The sequence below is a fragment of the Oncorhynchus mykiss genome, chromosome 12 (assembly GCF_013265735.2).
Source record: "Oncorhynchus mykiss isolate Arlee chromosome 12, USDA_OmykA_1.1, whole genome shotgun sequence".
NCBI lineage: Eukaryota > Metazoa > Chordata > Actinopteri > Salmoniformes > Salmonidae > Oncorhynchus > Oncorhynchus mykiss.
Genome location: NC_048576.1, coordinates 75,321,671 through 75,347,705, shown reverse-complemented (window position 1 = coordinate 75,347,705; position 26,035 = coordinate 75,321,671). Strand labels below are relative to the sequence as shown.

The 26,035-nt window shown below is 46.8% G+C and overlaps 1 protein-coding gene across 3 annotated transcripts in view; it reads left to right on the top strand.

The window, feature by feature from the left end:
* The window catches only part of LOC110538381 (protein shisa-9-like), a 74,318-nt gene that overhangs the window by 18,557 nt on the left and 29,726 nt on the right, over positions 1-26,035 (top strand). For all 3 annotated transcript variants that reach the window (XM_036938433.1, XM_036938432.1, XM_036938431.1), the window contains exon 2: positions 8,154-8,269. In XM_036938433.1, coding sequence (XP_036794328.1) covers positions 8,154-8,269 — 116 coding nt within the window. The remainder of the gene's footprint in view (positions 1-8,153; positions 8,270-26,035) is intronic.

The following is a 26,035-nucleotide window of genomic DNA, read 5'->3' as shown; positions in this document are numbered from 1 at the left end:
TTTGGTTTCACTCTGCACTGCAGGAGGGAAGTTATTTTATTGTTCGTGAAAAGCATTGAAGTGTTTATTTTGGCTTTTGGGTAAAGTGCTTAGAGGAAAGTGTACTCATATGTGTGGGTGTATTTGAATAAACATTGTGACATTCTGTATTCTGAGAGTATCCTAACTCTGTACATGCATGGAAATACTTTGATCTTATGTATTGTAAGAGGTATATCCATCTGTGTGTGTGTGTGTGTGTGTGTGTGTGCGTGTGTGTGTGTGTGTGTGTGTGTGTGTGCAAGCTATGAGCTTATGTAGTGACCTGTGTGTGTGTGTGTGTTTATGTGTGTGTGTGTGTGTGTGTGTGTGTGTGTGTGTGTGTGTGTGTGTGTGTGTGTGTGTGTTTGTGTGTGTGTGTGTGTACATGTTTTCCTACATTATTAGGACAACAATGTCCTGACAAGTCACCAGAATGTCCTGGCAAGGTAGGAAAACAATAACCCTTTCCATGGCCTGAATTCTTACATATGCTGTTGTAAGCTTAAGGGTTAGGTTTAGGGTTGGGGTTAAAGTAAAAGTTAGGCTTAGGGTTAACGATAGATTGAAGACTTAGGGTTAGGGATTAACGTTAGGGTTAGGTTACGGGGTTATGGACAATAGGATTTTGAATGTGTTTGTGTGTTGATGGCAGGAGGGTCAGGACAGAGGTATGACTAATTAGATACGTGAGATTCCCCTGTGGGAGGCGTAATAAATCACCACAGAGCATTTAGGAACACCGCTATTTGCTCTCCCAAAATTCATTATGATACGCGGCGTGACAAAACATCCCCCTGATACCACGCAGGAGACTGATAACAATCATCTTTAAATGGGCTTTACGAAATGGGGATGGACCAAGCGGGCCGGACACAGGGAACGGGGAACAGCCACAGCACTCAGCAGAGCACATGGCCACTGCGCCATGTGTCCCTGCAGTCAAAAACAGGTCCGTTAGCCAGGCTATTACAGGGCCATTACATTGACATGGCGAATGGAACGATGCTATTGTTAAGTCATCAAAACCCTGAGCCCCGTGGCAGGTCGGTGATATACAATGACATCTTAGGCATGACACGGCCAGTATGGGACTGGAACAGTTCTATAGGAAAATGTCAGGGGCGACATTGATCGCTTGTCCATACAGTGGAGATGGATGTGTGTGACAGAGCTGATGGTGGGTCATGAAGCGATAAAGCTATGTGCTGGGGCAGGTTGTCATGGGGATGATGGCCAGTCTGTGGCGTCACTTAGATAGTGTGTCCTCCGGGGATGACTGTATCCCTGGGAGAGGGTCTGTGTGTCCTAAAGACCCAACTTTCATTTGAGTAGGAGTCAGTGGTTGAAATTAATTAGCTCAAATTAGGGTTCAATGGCAGGAACCCGGTTACCACGATTTACTGCCCAGAACCACTCCCTTTTCCTGGGATAAATAACTGTGAGAAACAGGTAAATTATAATAAATTATTTCTATGAAAAGCATGCGTGAAATGGAACTTGAATTATATGTGATGTCTAAACTCTGTCTTCTCTATGGCCTCTACATGATGAATCATCAACGCTCAGGGTGGGGACAGTATTGAGAGCAGTTCATAATGCATGTAGACCTCTCATCTCACCACAGTCACTTTTTTTCTAGTGACAGGTAGGTCTTCATTTGCTGCAGCATCTAATTTACCCATCTCCAGCTGGCTTTCGGGGTCACCTTGTTTTTTTTTACTGTAAAGATGTTTTATTTTTTTAATGTTTTGCAGCTAACCATTCAATCTTTGTGAATAGAAGTGAAAGCTTTCTGCATTTAATTCTAGTCCCATATTATTCAAGCATGCCATTAGAATGATGAAGATAAGGACAACAAAACATATTCCATTTAACTGTTGAAAGCGATGAAGGAATGATGTGACAATAGAGAGAGAAAGAGGAAGTAGGATAATTACATTAGGGGAAATATTATGATTTATACAAATAGGCCCTGTTAAATTTAGTCTACTGTTAAATTTAGTCTACTGGAGCTAGTTGCATGTATTTACCCAAGAGAGCATACAGCTATCTATGAGCATTTATGTTTTTTTGTCGTACATAATGAGCAGTAGTCTATTTCATATAGGCCTATGTATTGGTTAATGGCACAATCACTTGTGATTTTTATTATTTTGTGCTCATTAAATGTTGTTAATGTAGCGCTCATAAAATGTATTTCATGTCTGGCTCATCAGGCTCAGGTAGCATCAGGCTTGGATTTTCTATCAAACTCTAATCAAATCCAGACACAGGCCTATTTATATGCTTTATAATGCTTTTGAATTACACTTTCGGTTTTGGCGGAAAATATTGGGTTTCCCGGGATAAATGTGATTTATTCTCGGAATGGAACATTGGTAAAATACAGGGAATATATTCAACCCTAGCTCCCATGACATCTTTGCCCGAAACCTAGCTTGATCTAAGAGGTGCTCCTCCAGAGTCCAGCCTATCCGATGGTTGAATGTGAATGAGGTACTTTTCATCCTAGGAATGATGAAGGGTGTAACAAATGGTGTGTGTGTGTGTTTTGGAGAAGTAGCTTCAGCAACTATAGAAGGGAACTAGGCCACTGCACAGTCATGCCCACCCACATACAAACATAAACATACCCTGGCATAGTCACACAGCCATGCTAAGAGGCACTATTTGGCAGCTGTCGCGTCCAATACCAAAGTAGGGAAGACAGTGGCAGGCAGCTGCAGGCACTAATACTGGTGGGGCTCACTATCTGGCAGTGGTAGCTACAGCGTCAGCCTCCCTGGTTGAGAGGGAACTCGGCTCTCAGCACCACGGGGTGGGAGACTCAGTACCCAAAACACAGGGTGTCATTTCTGCTACTACATACCTCCCTTAGCGAGCACCATGGAGACACAGCCTGAATTATTGATCAAGGGAGACAGGGTTCAGAGAGAGCTGTTGGTTCTGTCAGCCTAGAACACCAAGACAAAGAAAGAGCAGAGCTACAGATGAGGAATGTGTACAAAATGACAAAACTTTTACGCCTGGTGAGTGAAGCTGGCTGTTGGGCTCTATGATTGCACTTCAAATCAAATCAAATCACTTAGGGAGTGAAACAATGTGAACCAAGCCATTGTCGCACCATGCAGTCCAGAATTAGTTTTCCTCACTGGAGGGTTTATTTTATCTTTTTGTTTGGGAAACTTTTCTGGTAGCTTAAGTTCCCCACCCACACTTAGCCTCGGCAGCACACCCTCAGTGGGATTTGGGGGTGACTCAGTGGGGTGTCCTCATAATAACCCCGGTGGACTGAACACGAGGTGGGGTGTCCTCATAATAACCCCGGTGGACTGAACACGAGGTGGGGTGTCCTCATAATAACCCCGGTGGACTGAACACGAGGTGGGGTGCCCTCATAATAACCCCGGTGGACTGAACACGAGGTAGGGTGTCCTCATAATAACCCCGGTGGACTGAACACGAGGTGGGGTGTCCTCATAATAACCCCGGTGGACTGAACACGAGGTGGGGTGTCCTCATAATAACCCCGGTGGACTGAACACGAGGTGTGGGATGATAGATAGATAGATAAAACCCCACGTAGAAATAAGACAAAGCCTAATTAACAAACACTATAGCTAGTGGTGGATGGTAGAGGCAAACAAAAACACACTAACCTGGTGTGACAGTGGTGTGGCACTGGTCACACTGGTGTGACAAGAACAAAGGGTTTCAAACATACCCCAGAGCAGTGGACAGTAAAGGTGATATAAACATGCAGAAGTGTTCTGCAATTTCCGCCTTGAAAGGACAATAAACAAAATGATTAAATCTGAATTCTATTCTATTTTACTGTACTGTGCAGTAGTGGACAGCAGCTGGAGGTAAACAGTGAGACACCCTGGCTCCTGGCTGAGACTGCAGGGGGTCACAGCAGGCCTCTTCTGCTCAGTGGGCTCCAGCTGTCTGGTGGTAATGAACTAATACACTCACTTTGATTGTGGCCTTACTACCCACAGGGAGTGGAGGAGACAGAGAGTCCTCACCCTTACTTCCCACAGGGAGTGGAGGAGACAGAGAGTCCTCACCCTTACTACCCACAGGGAGTGGAGGAGACAGAGAGTCCTCACCCTTACTACCCACAGGGAGTGGAGGAGACAGAGAGTCCTCACCCTTACTTCCCACAGGGAGTGGAGGAGACAGAGAGTCCTCACCCTTACTACCCACAGGGAGTGGAGGAGACAGAGAGTCCTCACCCTTACTACCCACAGGGAGTGGAGGAGACAGAGAGTCCTCACCCTTACCACACATGGAGAGTGGAGAGGAGATAAAGAGGCCTCACCTTTACCACACATGGAGAGTTATGGAGGCCTCACCCTTACCACCCACATGGAGTGCGGAGGAGATAGGCAGGCCTCACCCTTACCACCCACAGGGAGTGTGCAGAGGAGATAGGCATGCCTCACCCTTACCACCCACAGGGAGGGCAGCGGAGATAGGTAGGCTTCAACTCCAACCTGAACCCCCACTGCCTCCACTAGGGTGATGCTACAATCTCAGAGTAACAGGACCTTCATGCCGATCCCAGAGCCGTTTATAATTTAATATAATTGATCTAAGAAAAGTAATAGAAGTATTGTTACAGGAATTATATTCCTCTATGTTTTAATACCCAATTAAAATTAAACACTCTGTCAATTCCTAAGAATTTGTAGGACTCTTATTTGCATAAAATGGACAGAGACCAGTCTCAAAAATCAACCAGCAGCGTTTATTCTCAAGAGTACTGAACATGATACAGTTTACCACAGATTATAAACCGAAAATGACGTCATTCGTTTTCGTACTACCCCGTCTCATCAACCAGCAGTACAATGGCTGTATAGTTCTCAAGCCTTCCCACATCGTCTCTCCCTACTAAGATCATTTACGACCCAAGCCAAGGTCTGCCTGTGTAGATAAGCATTCTAGCCAGTCTGGCTATAAGTTCATTAATTTCTACCAAGGAACAGACAGTCATTGTTCTAATTCTTGATTATATTTACACACATTATATTCAGTACTAGGGTTAAAAGAAAATTCATACATCTATACAGTAACATAATAGTATTCTGATTAGTCAGTCCTGATTGAAATATATACATAATTAGTCATTATCGATAAAAAAATCCCTTAACATAGAAGTACCGTTGCCTCATGCCTTTGTTCTTGTGTAGTGCATCAGCAAGAAACTAAACAATTAGCTACAGATGGTTGAAATCACAACAGAAGTTATCATTAGCATAATTTGATTCATGCTTGAACAATACCAGAGGAATCCAGCTTTGAGTATCAGACATTATTACAGTCTAATTCATTTTACTCTGCAAACCTGCATGCACTACACTGTAGCATCCATCAATGAGTGAAGCAACTCACAAACTTAACTCAGTGTAACTTAACTATGTCCTTTGTTCAATCATTCAATCTAGTTGTTTGTGGTGTAAACAAGTCCTTGCCTCACCTCTCCTAGAACAGCCAAGATTTGCGCTTGGTTGAGAAGATGATGAATAGATTATGAAATCAATTTGATGTAATTACCATCCATATTTAATTGGTGCGCCAAAAAACACATTCGCACAGAGGCTTTAAACTCTTTCAATTTGTAACCATTATGAATTTTACCAGCCCAGTAAGTGCTGAGTTTCCACCTGTCAATTTTTTCACGTCCTCGTTCCCTTCAAATGTCCCTCATAGCAACTGACAAGTCAACCCTGTGGAAACCTCAGACACTGCAGTACTACAGAAGTCATCATCGTCAGGACCGACCAACCAGCATATGGAGGAAATAGCAACGATATGCCTCAAGAAATTCCAGGATCTTGCCTCATACAGTAAAGCCCCTCAGGTCGAACTTAAACTTTCCCAACTTAACTTTTCTCCTTTCTGCTGACACACTACTGCTGATGAGGGAGCACAAAACTTTATGGTTATCTTTAATTCATTAATCGATTCATTTCCTTTCTTGTATTACAGCACACAATCCATTTTAAGTAATTCAACTGCAAATGAATCTCATCTGTGGTCCTATCTGACGCAACCTCAAGATAACCCATGTAATGTATCCAATGTGAAAAACAATGTTTCCCCCTCTCTTAACAGTGGCACAATGTGTGCGAGAGGGAGAATGAGAGAGAGAGAGAGAGAGAGAGAGAGAGAGAGAGAGAGAGAGAGAGACTAAACAGACTAATTCCTCAATGAACATCTTCAGTGACAAACTACAAGGGCTTTTTGAAATGTACAAAGCCATAAAATCCGAGCTTTTTTCTAAGCAGTTGACATTTGACCACTGCAGTAGGACTGGTGGAGCTATCTAACACAATTTCCTTTGTAACATTCTGGTAGTGAGAACGTAATGTTTGAAACAACACCCAGGGAAATAGTTCTGTCAGCCCCGAGAATTGTGTTTGAGGAACACTGGCTCATCCAAACAAACCCTTTCCCCAGGTTCTTATGATAAAAGAGACAGATCCCGATTGGCTGTGCATGGAAATGTATCTGTGCATGGGATTCGCCAGGGCATTTGGCTGCCATCGTGGTTTAAACATTTCCTTGCCCTTGTAATATCTGAGCCTAAGAGAGGGCTCTGGGAATTTTTCTGAAAAGTGTTGCAATGTTCTCACATCAAATCACATCATCCCTTTACATCTTTACATTAGCTAGGAGATGTGACAGTCCTGGGGGGGTTAGAATACGGGTTCAGAGAGCTGACAGCTGTGTTGAGAAGGTGGAACAACCAGCACTCCACAAGAACAGCACCATCAGCAACGCCCGAGAGAAAGAAAACAGAGAGAGGATGAGAAAGAGAGAGAAATGCTTTAGCCAAGTAGGAGACGGATGAAACAAAGGGAATGAGTGAGAAAGACAGAAACTATCCAGAAAGACAGACACTAACTGGTGGTGATGAGTTAAGGAGTAGAGTGTTTGTTTGTGTACTGCTGAATGGGTGACTGGAGGGCATTTTAGAGAGAAACCCAACAAGTGAAAAGAAAAGCATGAAATACAGTGACAGTATTTCAGCACGGCAGAAACCCAGCCTAAAACCCCAAACAGCAAGCAATGCAGGTGTAGATGCATGGTGGCTAGGAAAAACTCCCTAGAAAGGCCAGAACCTAGGAAGAAACCTAGAGAGGAACCAGGCTATGAGGGGTGGCCAGTCCTTTGCTGGCTGTGCCGGGTGGAGATTATAACAGAACATGGCCAAGATGTTCAAATGTTCATAAATGACCAGCATGGTTAAATAATAATAATCACAGTAGTTGTCGAGGGTGCAGCAAATCAGCACCTCAGGAGTAAATGTCAGTTCGCTTTTCCTGCTGTCTCGAGAGAGTTGAAAACAGCAGGTCTGGGACAGGTAGCACGTCCGGTGAACAGGTCAGGGTTCCATAGCCGCAGGCAGAACAGTTGAAACTGGAGCAGTAGCACGGCCAGGTGGAGTGGGGACAGCAAGGAGTCATCATGCCAGGTAGTCCTGAGGCATGGTCCTAGGGCTCAGGTCCTCCGAGAGAGAGAAAGAGAGAATTAGAGAGAGCATACTTAAATTCACACAGGACACCGGATAAGACAGGAGAAGTACTCCAGATATAACAGACTGACCCTAGCCCCCCGACACATAAACTACTGCAGCATAAATACTGAAGACTGAGACAGGAGGGGTCAGGAGACACTGTGGCCCCATCCGATGATACCCCCGGACAGGGCCAAATAGGATATAACCCCACCCACTTTGCCAAAGCACAGCGCCCACACTACTAGGGGGATATCTTCAACCACCAACTTACCATCCTGAGACAAGGCCGAGTATAGCCCACAAAGATCTCCGCCTCGGCACAACCCAAGGGGGGGCGCCAACTCAGACAGGAAGATCAAGTCAGTGACTCATACTACACTATGATTAAAGAGTTTGTTTTACACACCAATGGACATCACATATAAGAGGGCTTTTATTGTGATCAAATCACACAGATTAGGAAATTATGGCAGCACACTTCCATTTGATTTGATGTTGTAGAAGGAGTTTATTCTATGGTGATCTCAATCGATTTGACACAATGTTCTCTCGTCTTACTGATGGGTGATCTTTAACCTAACACTTGTCTTTCTCTCTGCAGGGCCTTGACAGAGTTGTTGAAGCAGCCAGGAGAGGTGGGTGGAGTGGACGGGACCGGGGGTCACCACCCCATAGGGACCAATGGGATCTCTGGCAGGTCACCGCGCAGCAACAATGGTAAACCTGTTTCTCTGGGAGCGACAGTGGTTATTACAGGAGATGTCTCTCAGTGTAATTAAGCATATCGGATACTGATCCAGCAACGCTTTGCAAGCACTCTCACGAGGGCTCTTTTAGTGCTCAATGTACTAATGAGGACACTACTAACTCTGAATAGGGTACAACAGACTATTTCAGACTCTGGCATTTTTCAATTTTTGCTCTACATTATTGAGAAGGGCCTGTAAGTAAATGTTTCACTGTTGGTCTATACCTGTTGTATACGAAGCATGTAACAAATCAAAATTGATTTGACACGCACGCATGCAGACACTTGTTATTGAGCTAGGAGGAAGGCTCAATTCCATAGCAGCCCCTGCTGTCTCCCTCCATGGCTGAGCAGAAGTGCAGTGACAGGCTGGTTATCTTTAATTCCATAGCAACCCCTGCTGTCTCCCGCCATGGCTGAGCAGAAGTGCAGGGACAGGCTGGTCATCTTTAACTTCTCTGGGATATGTGGGACGGTAGTGTCCCACCTCACCAACAGCCAGTGAAATTGCAGGGCGCCAAATTCAAAAACAACAGAAATCCCATAATGAAAATTCCTCAAACATACAAGTATTTTACACCATTTTAAAGATAAACTTCTGGTAAATCCAGCCACAGTGTCCGATTTCAAATAGGCTTTTTTCAAATGCACACCAAACGATTATGTTAGGTCAGTACCTAGTCATGGAAAACCATACAGCCATTTTCCAGCCAAGGAGAGGGCTCACAAAAATCAGAAATAGCGATTAAATTAATCACTAACCTTTGATGATCTTCATCAGATGGCACTCACAGGACTTCATGTTACACAATAAATGTGTGTTTTGTTCGATAAAGTAAATATTTTTGTCCAAAAACCTCATTTGAAATTGGTGTGTTATGATCAGAAATGCATTGTCTCAAACAAACAGCCAGTGAAAGTGCAGAGAGCCACATCAAATTACACAAATACTAATAATAAACATTGATAAAAGTGTTATGTGTTATGCATGGACATAACAAGAACAATTAATGCAACCGCTGTGTCAGATTTCAAAAATGCTTTATGGCGAAAGCACACCTTGCGATTATGTTAGGTCAGCGCTAGTCACAAAAAAACATCCAGCCATTTTCCAAAGAAGGAGGTGTCAATTTCATGGTATCCAATTGTTTTTAGTAGCTACTATCTTGTCTCATCGCTACAACTCCCGTACGGGCTCGAAGGTTGAAAGTCATGCATCCTCCGATACACAACCCAACCAAGCCGCACTGCTTCTTAACACAGCGTACATCCAACCCGGAAGCCAGCCGCACCAATGTGTTGGAGGAAACACCGTGCACCTGGCAACCTTGGTTAGCGCACACTGCTCCCGGCCTGCCACAGGAGTCGCTGGTGCGCGATGAGACAAGGACATCCCTACCAGCCAAGCCCTCCCTAACCCGGACGACGCTAGGCCAATTGTGCGTCGCCCCACGGACCTCCCAGTCGCTGCCGGTTACGACAGAGCCTGGGCGCGAACCCAGAGTCTTTGATGGCACAACTGGTGCTGCAGTACAGCGCCCTTAACCACTGCGCCACCCGGGAGGCATATTCACTTACCTTTGGTGATCTTGATCGGTATGCACTCCCAGGAATCCCAGTTCCACAATAAATGTTTGTTTTGTTCGATAAAGTCAATCATTTATGTCCAAATACCTCCTTTTTGTTTGCGCGTTTAGCCCAGTAATCCAAATGCATAATGCGCGATCACTTTGTCAGACTAAATGTCAAAAAAGTTATATTACAGTTCGTAGAAACTTGTCAAACGATGTATAGAATCAATCTTTAGGATGTTTTTAACATAAATCTTCAATAATGTTCCAACCGGAGAATTCCTTTGTCTTTAGAAATGCAATGGAACGCAGCTACCTCTCACAGGCATGCGCGTGATCAGCTAATGGCACTCTACAAGACCTCTGGCTCAAACAGCTCTCATTCTCTCCTCCTTCACAGTATAAGCCTCCAACAAGGTTCTAAAGATTGTTGACATCTAGTGGAAGCCTTAAGAAGTGCAATATGACCCCATAGACACTGTATATTTGATCGGCAATGACTTGAAAAACTACAAACCTCAGATTTCCCACTTCCTGGTTGGATTTTATCTCAGGTTTTTGCCTGCCATATGAGTTCTGTTATACTCACAGACATCATTCAAACAGTTTTAGAAACTTCAGAGTGTTTTCTATCCAAATTCTCTATGCAAATTATATGCATATTGTAGCTTTTGGTTGGGCCTTAGTAGCAGGCAGTTTACTCTGGGCACCTTTTTATCCAAGCTACTCAGTACTGCCCCCCAGTCCCAAAGAAGTTAATGAATTTGTAATTATTTTTGTTCTGGTCTGGGCCCTGTTGATATAGCACCAAGCAGTTCATCTGTTTACTAATTAGATCCCCTCAAATCCCTCTGAACCCCATTCCCATCCAACACACACACACACACGCACGCACGCACGCACGCACACACGCACACACGCACACACACACCACACACGCTTTGCTTTCATCTTCACTCTATTCTCACAATTATTTTCTCCGTCACGATCATGCCAACCTACACCCATCAGTCTCCACCTTCCTTTCATTTCTACTCCTCTTTATTATTTTGCCAAACAACACTCACTCCCCATCTGTCCTTCCTTTCTCCTGTCTCTGACTAGCGTTGACCATTAAATGAGTCTTTAATTAAGTGGTCATTATCTGTGGAGGGCTGATACAATGGGACGTGGAGGCCAGAGAGACCCGTCTGTGTGCCCCCTGCCCCCCCCCCCCCCCCCCCCCCCAGCTCTCAGCATGGTGTGTCCGCTGGCCACACAACCACAACCTGCCACCACCCGCATGACCTTCATTAAGAACCACAGACCAGAGGGAGGGGGAAGGGGAGAGAGGGGGAGATGGAGCAAGATGAGAGAAGGGGATAATTTAAGATAGAGAGAGAAAGAGATGGATGGGGACAGAGAGCATGTGTGTGAGAAAGGTGGGCAGGTAGAAGTAGAAAGATGGAGTGCAGAGGATGGAAGAGGAAGAGGTGGAAGAAAGGGAAGGAGGAATTGGCAGAGAGATAAGAGGGGGAGATGGATTTCTGGAACAAATATCAAAGGAGAGGGCAAGAAAGAAGTGACAAGGTGAGAGAATGGGATGGAAATGAGGGAACGTAGGGATTGTAATAGATAAGGGTAAAAAACAATGCAAACATTTAAAAAGATGAAAGATGGGGTGACATAGCCATTGAGGAATTCCCAGAAAGATATGGGTAAAAAAACAAATCAAATAATACCAGATGAAAGAAGGACATTGACTGGGGTGTGACATTGTGTCATGATGAACATTAAAGAGAGGACCTACAGGTGCTGCCTAGTCTACTGAGGTGGATGAGAGTGTAAACCTCTGGCTCTGCACATGTTTTCATTATTTCTATTCCACCCAATACTGCTCTGCCCTATAATCTCAGTGCTTTATCTGACATGATATGGTTAAGGCTGCATCTAGATCAGTGTCTGAAAGTGTGAGGTTGGGGTTAGGGGACAATCCAGGAAGAGAGAGTGTGTGTGTGTGCACAGTATGTGTGTGTGTAAGTGTGTGCAACTGTGCGGAGTGTTGAGACTGTTCCCTGAACAGCACGGTATGTACCATATGTGAGGCCAATGTTGGTTGAGAATTATAACGTTTCTGCATGTGTGTATTATTCTTGTCAGTGAGTGGCTATAAGCTGGTCATTACAGTGTATAAGTATCTACATGAGTTGTGATGGAATTGAGTGTTCCTTTTGGAATTTTGTGTTCCTGTGAGTGTGTCTATGTTAGAGTGTGTTTGGCATGTATTATATGTACTATAGTGAATGTGCCTATGTGAATGTGTGTGTGTGTGTGTGTGTGTGTGTGTGTGTGTGTGTGTGTGTGTGTGTGTGTGTGTGTGTGTGTGTGTGTGTGTGTGTGTGTGTGTGTGTGTGTGTGTGTGTGTGTGTGTGTGTGTGTGTGCTGTATGAGAGCATTCTCATGACAGTGAGTGGGACAGCTGGACAGAGCTGCTCTGTGTGGAGAACTGCCCTGAGGGTCAAACATCTCCCAGTGAACAGGCCATGTGTGTTCCTCTGTGAAACAACGGAGGGAAAGAGACAGAGACAGAATGACAAATAAAGAGACTGAGGACATTTTATATCGATTTTGGGGAATAGAGAGAAAGACGAGAACATGAAGAGAACGAGAGGAAATTGGGTAAGGACAGAGACAGAGGGACTGAAAGCAGGAAGTGAAAGGCTAACAGATGGAAAGAGAATGATTGAGAGAGCACAAAGCACAAGGCCCTAGCCTATCCTCATCCCACTTGTTTCTGCTGTCTGTGAGCTGTGTTCGAGCACCATGGACAGAGCTAATGGTTCATTACAATACAGGGGACTGGCTGGTCTAAACTCCTTAGAACTGCACCATTAATTATTTAAGCGTTACTATATGCTTCAACAGACCGATCTCAACATTCATCATTTGTTAATGTTTTGGCAATAACGACGGTTACACTACTGTTATTGAACACGAAGTAGACAATGTCCCTGTTGTTGTTGATGACGCTGATACTGTAGTGATGACGAAGTTGATCCTGCTCATACAGTGGCTAACCGTTATCTAAACAAACACGTTCAGTGGAAAATGTCCCTGCGTTGAATAATCTTGGCTGGGCGGACTGTGTGCAAGTTCTATATTGGCACTGTTCCTGCTCTCTTTGTAGATAAGGGGGATCTGCATCTGTGGAGCGTGTGTAATTGCATGTTGCAGAGGCAGTCTGTGAGGGCCAGAGCGATAGCATCAGTGTGACATTGAAATCAAAACAAGGAAATGAGGGAATTTGGACGGGTGGAGGGAGTGTTAAGTGAAAGGAAGGGGGGGGGGGGGGGGTTGTATATGTATGTTAATTTCTATGTATATTCACTGTGATTAAAATCCACATGGGGCCAGCGCCAATTACATACGTACTGTGCTTGCCTACCAGTCAACATATGACGCTGTGGTAATGATACTCTGAGAAACAGAGAGGATGCTGTGGGAATAACAGTCACACTGTACGACATACATGCTCATGCATGTGTCCTCTGCCATCTGTGTGTGTGTGTGTGCTTTGAGCTATGTTGTGTACTGTAGGTACAGTGTATTCGTAATGTTTTCAGACCCCTTGTAACGATTCTCTTCTTGTGAAGTAGAGGCGGACCAAAGCGCAGCGTGGTGGTTGTTCATTGTACTTTATTTACGACACTATACAAGAACAAACTAACGAAAAAACAAGAAACGTGAGAACTCAAAACCTAATACAGCCTATCTGGTGAACACTACACAAAGACAGGAACAATCACCCACAAACACACAGTGAAACCCAGGCTACCTAAATATGGTTCCCAATCAGAGACAATGACGAACACCTGCCTCTGATTGAGAACCATATCAGGCCGAACATAGAACTAGACAAACTAGACATGAAACATAGAATGCCCACTCAGATCACACCCTGACCAACCACAACATAGAAATATACAAAGTAAACTATGGTCAGGGTGTGACAGTACCCCCCCCCCCCCAAGGTGCGGACTCCGGCCGCAAAACCTGAACCTATAGGGGAGGGTCTGGGTGGGCATCTGTCCGCGGAGGCGGCTCTGGCGCTGGACGTGGACCCCACTCCATAATAGTCTTTGTCCACCTCCTTAGCGTCCCTAGATAGGTGACCCTCCTAAGAGACAGCTCGGGACAGAGGGACAGCTGCTCGGGACAGAGGGACAGCTGCTCCGGGCGGAGGGGCTCTAGCGGCCCCTGGCTGACTGGCGGCACTGGCGGCCCCTGGCTGACTGGCGGCCCCTGGCTGACTGGCGGCACCTGGTTGACTGGCGGCGCTGGCGCTGGGCTGACTGGCGGCGCTGGCGGCCCCTGGCTGACCGGCGGCGCTGGCGGCCCCTGGCTGACGGGCGGCGTTGGCGGCCCCTGGCAGACGGGCGGCGCTGGCGGCGCCGGGCAGACGGGCGGCGCTGGCGGCGCCGGGCAGACGGGCGGCGCTGGCGGCGCCGGGCAGACGGGCGGCGCTGGCGGCGCCGGGCAGACGGGCGGCGCTGGGCAGACGGGAAGCTCCGATGGCGCCGGGCAGACGGGAAGCTCCGATGGCGCCGGGCAGACGGGAAGCTCCGATGGCGCCGGGCAGACGGGAAGCTCCGGCAGAGGCGCCGGGCAGACGGGAAGCTCCGGCAGAGGCGCCGGGCAGACGGGAAGCTCCGGCAGAGGCGCCGGGCAGGCGGGAAGCTCCGGCAGAGGCGCCGGACAGGCGGGAGGCTCCGGCAGAGGCGCCGGACAGGCGGGAGGCTCCGGCAGAGGCGCCGGACAGGCGGGAGGCTCCGGCAGAGGCGCCGGACAGGCGGGAGGCTCCGGCAGAGGCGCCGGACAGGCGGGAGGCTCCGGCAGAGGCGCCGGACAGGCGGGAGGCTCCGGCAGAGGCGCCGGACAGGCGGGAGGCTCCGGCAGAGGCGCCGGACAGGCGGGAGGCTCCGGCAGAGGCGCCGGACAGACGGGAGACTCCGGCAGAGGCGCCGGACAGACGGGAGACTCCGGCAGAGGCGCCGGACAGACGGGAGACTCCGGCAGAGGCGCCGGACAGACGGGAGACTCCGGCAGCGCTGGAGAGGAGGAAGGCTCTGGTAGCGCCGGAGAGGCGGGAGACTCCGGCAGCGCTGGAGAGGAGGAAGGCTCTGGACGGATGGGCCGGAGAGACAGCCTGGTACGGGGAGCTGCCACCGGAGGGCTGGGGTGTGGAGGTGGTGACGGATAGACCGGGCCGTGCAGGCGCACTGGAGCTCTTGAGCACCGAGCCTGCCCAACCTTACCTGGTTGAATGCTCACGGTCGCCCTGCCAGTGCGGCGTGGTGGAATAGCCCGCACTGGGCTATGCAGGCGAACCGGAGACACCGAGCGCAAGGCTGGTGCCATGTAAGCCGGCCCAAGGAGACGCACTGGGGACCAGCTGCGTAGAGCCGGCTTCATGGCATTAGGCTCGACGCTCAATCTAGCCCGGCCGACACGCGGAGCTGGAATATACCGCACCGGGCTATGCACCCGCACTGGAGACACCGTGCGCACCACTGCATAACACGGTGCCTGCCCCGTCTCTCTAGCCCCCCGGTAAGCACAGGGAGTCTGCCCAGGTCTCCTACCTGGCGTAGCCATACTCCCTGTTAGCCCCCCCCCAAGAAATTTTTGGGGCTGCCTCTCGGGCTTCCTTCCGCGCCGCCGTGCCTGCTTCGCCAACTCCATTCTCTGATAGCCTTCCGCGCACTGCTCCATCGAATCCCAGGCGGGCTCCGGCACTCTCCCTGGGTCGGCCGCCCACCTGTCGATCTCCTCCCAAGTAGTATAACCCATGCCATTGCTGTCCATAACGTCCTCCCATGTCCATACCTCCTCGCGCTGCTCCTGCTGCTGCTTTCTCCTTTGCCCATTACCACACCGCTTGGTCCTGTTGTGGTGGGTGATTCTGTAACGATTCTCTTCTTGTGAAGTAGAGGCGGACCAAAGCGCAGCGTGGTGGTTGTTCATTGTACTTTATTTACGACACTATACAAGAACAAACTAACGAAAAAACAAGAAACGTGAGAACTCAAAACCTAATACAGCCTATCTGGTGAACACTACACAAAGACAGGAACAATCACCCACAAACACACAGTGAAACCCAGGCTACCTAAATATGGTTCCCAATCAGAGACAATGACGAACACCTGCCTCTGATTGAGAACCATATCAGGCCGAACATAGAACTAGACAAACTAGACATGAAACATAGAATGCCCACTCAGATCACACCCTGACCAACCACAACATAGAAATATACAAAGTAAACTATGGTCAGGGTGTGACACCCCTTGACTTTTTCCACATTTTGTTATGTTACAGCCTTATTCTAAAATGTATTAAATATGTTTTTTTCTCATCAATCTACACACAATACCCCATAATGACAAAGTGAAAACGTTTCAGACTCGAAATTGAAAAAATTGTCCGTAGAGCTCAGAGACAGGATTGTGTAGAGGCACAGATCTGGGGAAGGGTAACAAAACATGTCTGCAATATTGAAGGTCCCCAAGAACACAATGGCCTCCGTCATTCTTAAATGGAAGAAGTTCGGAACCACCAAGACTCGTCCTAGAGCTGGCCACCAGCCAAACTGAGTGATTGGGGGAAAAGGGCCTTGGTCAGGGAGGGGACCAAGAACCCGATAGTCACTCTGACAGAACTACAGAGTTCCTCTGTAGAGATGGGAGAACTTTCCAGAAGGACAACCATCTCTGAAGCACTCCACCAATCAGGCCTTTATGGTAGAGTGGTCAGACGTAAGCCACTCCTCAGTAAAAGGCACATGACAGCCCGCTTGGAGTTTGCCAAAAGGCACCTAAAGGACTTGGACCATGAGAAACAAGATTCTATGGTCTGATGAAACCAAGATTGAACTATTTGGCCTGAATGCCAAGCATCACATCTGGAGGAAACCTGGAATCATCCCTAAGGTGAAACATGGTGGTGGCAGCATCATGCTGTGGGGATGGTTTTCAACAGCAGGGACTAGGATACTTTTTTATTTAACTAGGCAAGTCAGTTAAGAACAAATTCTTATTTACAACGACGTCCTACCCCGGCCAAACCTGGACGGCACTGGGCCAATTGTGCGCCGACCCTATGGAACTCCCAATCACAGCCCGATATGATGCAGCCTGGATTTGAACCAGATACTGCAGTGACGCCTCTTGCACTGTGATGCAGTGTATTGGACCACTGCGCCACTCTGGAGCCACATAGTCAGGATCAAGGGAATGATATACGGAGCAAAGTACAGAGAGATCCTTTATGGAAACCTGCTCCAGACCGCTCAGGACCTCAGACTGGGGCAAAGGTTCACCTTCCAGCAGGACAACGACCCTAAGCACACAGCCAAGACAACGCAGGAGTTGCTTCGGGACAAGTCGCTGAATGTCCTTGAGTGACCCAGCCAGAGCCTGGACTTGATCGAACATCTGGAGAGACCTGAAAATAGCTGTGCAGTGACACTCCCCATCCAACCTGACAGAGCTTGAGAGAAGAATAAGAGAAACTCCCCAAATACAAGCGTGCCAAGCTTCTAGTGTCATACCCAAGAAGACTTGAGAATGTAATCGCTGCCAAAGATGCTTCAACAAAGTACTGAGTAAAGTGTCTGAATACTTATGAAAATGTGATTTAAAGTTTTTTATTTTCTATAGATTTGCAAAAAATAATAATAATTATTATTATTATTGTGTGTAGATTGATGAGGAAAAAAACGATGTAGTACATTTTAGAATAAAATGTGAAAAAAGTTAAGGGGTCTGAATTATTTCCAAATGCACTGTATGTACACAATTTGTGCATTTGTGTATACTTGAGTTAACCTACCTGCATGCTGTCATGTTTGTGATTCTGTCATTGTTTTTTACTGTATGTTCTGTCAGAGTGTGTTTGTTAGTTCTGAGCTATTGTTCGAATCAGGGTTTGATTATTTGTTACATTGTAATTTTTTTCCTTTGGTCCAGGTGTTCTCACATTGCCAAATGTCAAACAAACTAAAATGCCAAAACAAAACCACGTGTTCATGCATGTAATTTGTTTATTGGGCACAAATGCTCACGTTAACTCCATCTCTGATTATCAGAGTGGGAGGGTCGTCACAGGAAGAATAACTTGTGTGTCTCAAACTTCATATGACTTTTGCTTTGGTCTTCGAACAACATGCGGGGGGAAACAGCGGAATAGCCGCTCCACCTGCGACGTGAATAGGCTATATTCAGCTCCAGTCTCCCCTAACCTGCATCGGATGTGCTCATAAATGCGCTGCTATTCACAGAATGTTTTATGCAGCCACAGCTGGTACTGTGTGCATTTCATCAAATGCTCTCAGTCAAACAACCAATAATACCGCTCACCTCTGGTTCTTTTCCTGTGTTTGGTCCAGACTGCCTTCTCACCTGCAGTGAACCGCACCACACTAGGAATGAAATAGGACTGAGAACATCCTTTTTGAGAGAGCCACAGTGCATTGCTTAGTGTGGATAGTGTTCACACCACTACAGACTAACCCAAATAAATTTGGTGTAAAAGCCCCCTTAGTGTTTGTTTGTCAGTGTGTCTGTTAGTGTTTGTTCTGTCAGAGTGTGTCTGTTAGTGTTTGTTCTGTCAGAGTGTGTCTGTTAGTGTTTGTTCTGTCAGAGTTTGTCTGTTAGTGTTTGTTCTGTCAGAGTGTGTCTGTTAGTGTTTGTTCTGTCAGAGTGTGTCTGTTAGTGTTTGTTCTGTCAGAGTGTGTCTGTTAGTGTTTGTTTGACGGAAGCCTCAACTTACATTACTGTGCTTGTGAGTTGATATACTGGCTGCCTGGCTGTGTTCATGTGTGTGTTCTCGTATGTGTCATTAGAGGCAGATGTGTTTGATCACAGCACAGCTTCTCTCCAACGCCTCTGGCGCTCTTCTTCTGACCCCTCCAGCTGTCTTTACAAAGCCACAGACCTCCTACTCTCCCCCTCAATCTCTCCCCCTTCAGTCCTGCCCAGGGGCGTCTGCAGGCTATATCTGCTGGTTGCTTCTGCTACGTCTCAACAGGCTAGACTGTGCAGTTTAAGGAGGGTTGGAGAAGGGAATAGGATTATAAAGTGCACAGGGCTTTTGGAGTGCTGCTAAGACAGACAGTGCCCCCAAGTCAGTTCTATTTGGATACCCTCTCAGCCAATGAGGTGTAGATTAGCATGGAGCAGCAGGTCCTGGACCAGTGCTGGGTTGTCTCTCAGTGCCCTGTTAAGGATTTGGACTGAAAGTAATGCACTGCCACTGAGCTGTGGTTGAGGGGATTTGCATCGCGTAGATCCAGCGCCCGGGGTCCTTTCACTCTGTCATCTCAAGGACACCACACACTACGGGCTACGGATGACACTGTCTTAAGTGATACAATATACAGAAATTATGGGGCTATGGGCACAATATGGACATGCTCTTAACCGTATCGCCTCCTCCCCACTCTCCACTGTAGCTTTGGGCTCCAACAGTTATGGATTGACACAGTTTTAGCTTGACCTTAAAAGGGCTGTAATGGTGATTGGGCTGAAGCAGGCTTTTCGTCGATCCAGTGTGTCTGTGTGTAGCTGATAGGAGGGAAGCTGAGCCCCTCAGAGATGTGCGTGGCTATACATTAAATTACTGGGATAAGCAAGGCTGCTGACGTACTGATATTATGGCTTCCGGGCGGTTGAGTGGGGATGTGGCTCCATTCTGGCTCTGTTATTCCGTCATAATGAGACCTAACCCTTTCATAGATGAGCCTCCGGAGCCAAAATGAGTCTACAGTTTCCACCTAACCCCTGCAAGTCTCAAGCCCATCATTACCAGTGGGGTGATGTGTTTCCGATTGGATGTGTGGTGAAGATCAAGTGGTAGAATCCTCAACATACACTGAGTGTACAAAACATTAAGAACACCTTACTCAAATTGAGTTGCACCCCTCCCCCCTCCTTTTGCCCTCAGAACAGCCTCAATTTGTCAGGGCAGGGACTCTACAAGGTGGCGAAAGCATTCCACAGGGATGCTGGCCCATGTTGACTCCAACGCTTCCCACAGTTGTGTTAAGTTGGCTGGATGTCCTTTGGGTGGTGGACCATTCTTGATACACACGGGAAACTGTTGCAGTTCTTGCTACAAACCGATGTGCCCCGCACCTACTGCCATACCCCATTCAAAGGCACTTAAATCTTTTGTCTGGCCCGTTCACCCTCAGAATGGAACACATACACAATCCATGTCTCAATTGTTGACATGCTTAAAAATCACTTTTTAATCTGTTTCCTCCCCTTCATCTACACTGATTTAAGTGAATTTAACAAGGGACATCAATAAGGGATCATAGCTTTCACCTGATCAGTCTATGTCATGGAAAGAGCAGGTGTTCCTAATGTTTTGTGTATATTTGAAGGTCACAGCATTTTCACGAAATAAACACCACAAATTGTTCTGTGTTAGAGTCATGTCCAGCCTGAGAGTCATTTTCAGACACAATGTTACCCATTGTAAAATAAAGTGAGACCACTTAATGGCTGAGAGCAGAACTTAGTGAAGAACCAAGATGATCTGATAATACACTGCTCAAAAAAATAAAGGGAACACTTAAACAACACAATGTAACTCCAAGTCAATCATACTTCTGTGAAATCAAACTGTCCACTTGGGAAGCAACACTGATTGACAATACATTTCACATGCTGTTGTGCAAATGGAATAGACAACAGGTGGAAATTATAGGCAATTAGCAAGACTCCCCCAATAAAGGAGTGGTTCTGCAGGTGGGGACCACAGACCACTTCTCAGTTCCTATGCTTCCTGGCTGATGTTTTGGTCACTTTGAATGCTGGCGGTGCTTTCACTCTAGTGGTAGCATGAGACGGAGTCTACAACCCACACAAGTGGCTCAGGTAGTGCAGCTCATCCAGGATGGCACATCAATGCGAGCTGTGGCAAGAAGGTTTGCTGTGTCTGTTAGCGTAGTGTCCAGAGCATGGAGGCGCTACCAGGAGACAGGCCAGTACATCAGGAGACGTGGAGGAGGCCATAGGAGGGCAACAACCCAGCAGCAGGACCGCTACCTCCGCCTTTGTGCAAGGAGGAGCAGGGGGAGCACTGCCAGAGCCCTGCAAAATGACCTCTAGCAGGCCACAAATGTGCATGTGTCTGCTCAAACGGTCAGAAACAGACTCCATGAGGGTGGTATAAGGGCCCGACGTCCACAGGTGGGGGTTGTGCTTACAGCCCAACACCGTGCAGGATGTTTTTCATTTGCCAGAGAACAACAAGATTGGCAAATTCGCCACTGACGCCCTGTGCTCTTCACAGATGAAAGCAGGTTCACACTGAGCACATGTGACAGACATGACAGAGTCTGGAGACGCCGTGGAGAACGTTCTGCTTCCTGCAACATCCTCCAGCATGACCGGTTTGGCGGTGGGTCAGTCATGGTGTGGGGTGGCATTCCTCCATGTGCTCGCCAGAGGTAGCCTGACTGCCATTAGGTACCGAGATGAGATCCTCAGACCCCTTGTGAGACCATATGCTGGTGCGGTTGGCCCTGGGTTTCTCCTAATGCAAGACAATGCTAGACCTCATGTGGCTGGAGTGTGTCAGCAGTTCCTGCAAGAGGAAGGCATTGATGCTATGGACTGGCCCGCCCGTTCCCCAGACCTGAATCCAATTGAGCACATCTGGGACATCATGTCTCGCTCCATCCACCAACGCCACGTTGCACCACAGACTGTCCAGGAGTTGGCGGATGCTTTAGTCCAGGTCTGGGAGGAGATCCCTCAGGAGACCATCCGCCACCTCATCAGGAGCATGCCCAGGCGTTGTAGGGAGGTCATACAGGCACGTGGAGGCCACACACACTACTGAGCCTCATTTTGACTTGTTTTAAGGACATTACATCAAAGTTGGATGAGCCTGTAGTGTGGTGTTCCACTTTAATTTTGAGTGTGACTCCAAATCCAGACCTCCATGGGTTGATACATTTGATTTCCATTGATAATTTTTGTGTGAGCACATTTTTTGTTGTCAGCACATTCAACTATGTAAAGAAAAAAGTATTTAATAAGTATATATTTCATTCATTCAGATCTAGGATGTGTTATTTTAGTGTTCCCTTTATTTTTTTGAGCAGTGTATATTCCGTTGTTTCGCTGAAGGTCACTCACACGGTGTGCTTTAATAGATCTACTCTCCTGTTTGAATACCTGCTGTGTTCATTTCTGTAGCTGAAACATTTCTGATTGGAAGCAATCCCATAACTAAAAGCCAGTGCACACTGCTTACGATGCGTCATAGCTGGCATCCCCTAATTAAGACGTCTGACCGGATCAGAGACCCTTTAGACTTAATCATGGGTAAAGATTGCGCAACCAAGTTGTAAGAGAAAAAAAGCAGAAATGTCTGTCACGACATCTGATGCTCATCTTCTGCCCATTGAAAATATGGCGAACTTGGGTGGAGACCACATGGGGGAATGAAAGACACTGTGACTTTAACTTAAACTGTGACAGGACATCTGTTTCTCTGTTTCATGAGATCCTAGTCCCGTCTAGACTGAGGATGCACCTACAGTCACCACCAGGGAGGTTATAGTTCAGTGCCTGAGGCCCAAAATGATCGATCCCAGTACCAGTTATAGGGAGAGTGATGTTTGGAGCATACAGCACCACGGTCCAGGACCCATCCATCCATCACTGGAGAGTGACAGGAAGGGAAGGGCTTGCTCCAGAACCCATGCCGAGGGAGTCCATCAAAGTGCTGCAGGTGCACTGCTGTGTGAGAGACAGACATCATTTGTCAACAAGCCTCTGCTACAGCACTAGAGCTCTGGAACAAAGGAAGTGACTGTGGACAACCCAGGTTTAAGTCAAGAGAAGAGGACGGAGAGATCTCCAAAACCACAACCGGAAAGGTAGTGCCCATGCTTTCCCTTGTGCTTAGACTCCCGTAGGAATGGTGTGTTACAGCACATTCATTGCTTTGATTGTATTTACCAGACAGTCTTGTCCAAGGTGAAGGTGATTAAGAGGGGCTACCTGTCAAAACACATGGGACAGAACAGTGTCATTGGTGACACACGGTGAGCCTGTGTCAAACACAGTCACTTGGCACAGTGTTAAACTACAGAGTGTGCTTACTCAGACTTCCACTGTTTTGATAAGGGTGTACAGAGTGGATTTTCAGATGTCAAATCTCTGAGCCATGCAAGCGCTCGGAGGAGATGGTGCAGGGAGAGAAGCCCCCTCGTGGAAGTGGTATTGATCTCAGCACACAGTGCCTAGAGAGATGTTTGTAAAGAGTCGGAGCTGACACCACGATCAGGCAGCATTATGGGGGATCAAAGAGCCCCTGGCCTCCCAGTGATCTGACGACAGCAAGGGAGGAGTGAGAATTTCCTGTTGACTGACGTTCCAATCCTGCGGCTGTCGTCGAATGGAGTCTCTCAATCATTCATCCGAACACAGAGGAGGGTGGGGAGACAGATAGGGAAAGAGCGGAGGATGAGAGAGAGGGAACAAAGAAAGTGAGATCAACATAAAGAGATGCAGAAACGCTGCTCTGACAGGAGGGAAATGGGGAGACAGAGAGATGGAGGGGGGAGGGTTTGTGAGGTGGCAGAAGAAGGTGAGAAACAAAGAGCGACTAAGGGAGTAAAATTGGAAAGAAAATATAAATAAAGAGTGAGAATGAAGAGTGGCAGAGGTAATAGAAACTGGTATGGAAGACCATGCAGGAGGGTTGGGAGAGGGAGGCATGGAACATTTAGGGAAATGTGGGGGACAGAATTTATAGAGACATTGGTCAGTGTTCTGGAAAAGAGACCCCTGGAAACCCTTCGACCCCCCTCTCCCCACTGTCCTCGCTCTCTCTGTCCCTCGCTCTCTGTCCCTCGCTCTCTCTGTCCCTCGCTCTCTGCTGCAGTGCTGCTTAAATGTCATTGGACAGCTTACATGTGGTGGGTGCAAAATGGGTGAAATGTCAAGCATGGTAAAGGGTGGCGTGCCTGTATGTCACAGTGTGTGTGCCATGTGTGTGCCTGTGTGTTTGTGAGAGTGCATGTATTTGCCACATGCAAGGAGTGTTTAATTAAGTGTGAATTCATGTAGTATTCTATCTGTGTACCTTAGTATCATTATGTGTGTGAGAGCATGTGGATAGGCAATATAAGGTTCCAAGGGAGTCTTTACTTGAGACATGTGTAGGTCTATGTTTTGTAATAAACCCTGCAGCTGTACACTTCATCTGCTTTCGTCAAAAGGGAGCTGAATCACTGATTAAAAATGTCACGGGCAAGACCTTGGCCTATGAAGTCAGAAAAATAGTTCTATTATAGCAGCTGTAGGTATTAAATAAGGATGACGTTGTAAAAACATGTCCCATTAATGCTGCTTTTTATGATATGAAGGTTTGTTTATCTTAATTGCAATGTCTCATTCTACTTTTTATTATCAAGGATGCATAATAATAAATACAGATGTTATGTTAGAAAGGCAACAGTTGCACAATATACAATGATCTCATTAGAGACATTAAACACGTAATTACTATGCGGTGCACAGAGCCTGTTTCCCAAGCCTCACTATGAGATGGAGCAGTGATTCCAGCTGCTGAAATGTGACAGAATCCACAAATCAGAGCCTTAGAGGCTCAATGCAGCTGTTTTTATCGCCGTATCAAATCATTTCTGGGTAACAATTAAGTGCCCTACTGGGGATTGCTTTCAATTAAAATGGTCAAAGAGAAACAAAAATAGCAATTTCTCAAGCAAGAATTTAGCTAAGACTGTCTGGGAGTGGTGTGGGGAGTGGGAAACTGAAAACTAGCTGTTATTGGTAGAGATGTTTGGAACTCTCTTTCTTATTGGTCTATTTAAACACCTCTTAAACTCAAAAGGGCATTATCATAATTTTCACAATATTATTCCAACGTCATAGTGTGAAAATCTTTTTTTTTAAACAAGGAAAATCATGGTTGACTGCATTGGTTCTTTAAGGGAGAGTGGGAAACAGAGAGAGAAAAGGGAGAAGAAAGAGAACGAGAAAGAGAGAGAGAGAGAGAGAGAGAGAGAGAGAGAGAGAGATAACAGAACAAAATGTGAAAGATGGAGAAAGGTCAAAAGAGAGAGACATGTAAGTCCAGGAGAAAGCATGATAGAAATAGAGACAGGTTGAGCATACACCAGACAGAGAGAGGGAGGGAGAGGGGGATAGAAGCAAGGTATGAGTAGGGAACCATTACAACAAGGGGAAAAACATGAAAAGAGAGTGATCGTTATTCTCAGTGACAAGAGAGCAGCTGGACGCTGTGATATACATTTCGCTCTGTCTTCCTCTCTTTTTAAATGTCTCTGTTAGCCATCTGCTCTCCCTTTTTCCATGTAGTGTCCCTCTCCCAGTATACATTTTTATGCCTTGTGCTATTCCGCCGTTCTCTCACAATGCGCCTCTCACCCTTTCCCTCTCTCCTCACAGACACTAGCAGAATGCACAGTGTGGTATTTAATCTGCATGGGGGCTTGTTAAACCCCAACCCCCACCCCAGCCCCCAAGCCCCCCAGCTCGGTGACCCATTCCGACACCACACAAACCAGGTTCTAGCCAGAACATACCAAGTCAGGAACAGAAATAGGGGGGATGGCGAGGTAGGTGATTTGAAGGTCAAAAGACTGGGCTGTCTGTTAATGCGTCTGCAGTACATCAATCACAGTTTGTAATGGTGGGTGGTCGTGCAGACAGAGTGCGCACGCCTTGCACATGCTTGAGGGCTTTGCCTCAAACCAGACAGTGTGTGTGTGTGTGCGTGTGTGTGTGTGTGTGTGTGTGTGTGTGTGTGTGTGTGTGTGTGTGTGTGTGTGTGTGTGTGTGTGTGTGTGTGTGTGTGTGTGTGTGTGTGTCAGTGTGGTGCAATATAGAACAGTGAAAAGTCCCAATGTTGAATCTACTGGTTAACCCCAGATGGATTTGAACACCTACTCTCGTACTATTCTTTTGTACCATTCTTTAATGGGCAGTTTTAAAAGAGCTCATGTATATTGAACAAAAATATAAGCGCAACATATAAAGTGTTGGTCCCATGTTTCATGAGCTGAAATAAAAGAGGCCAGAAATTTTCCAAAAGCACAAAAAGCTTATTTCT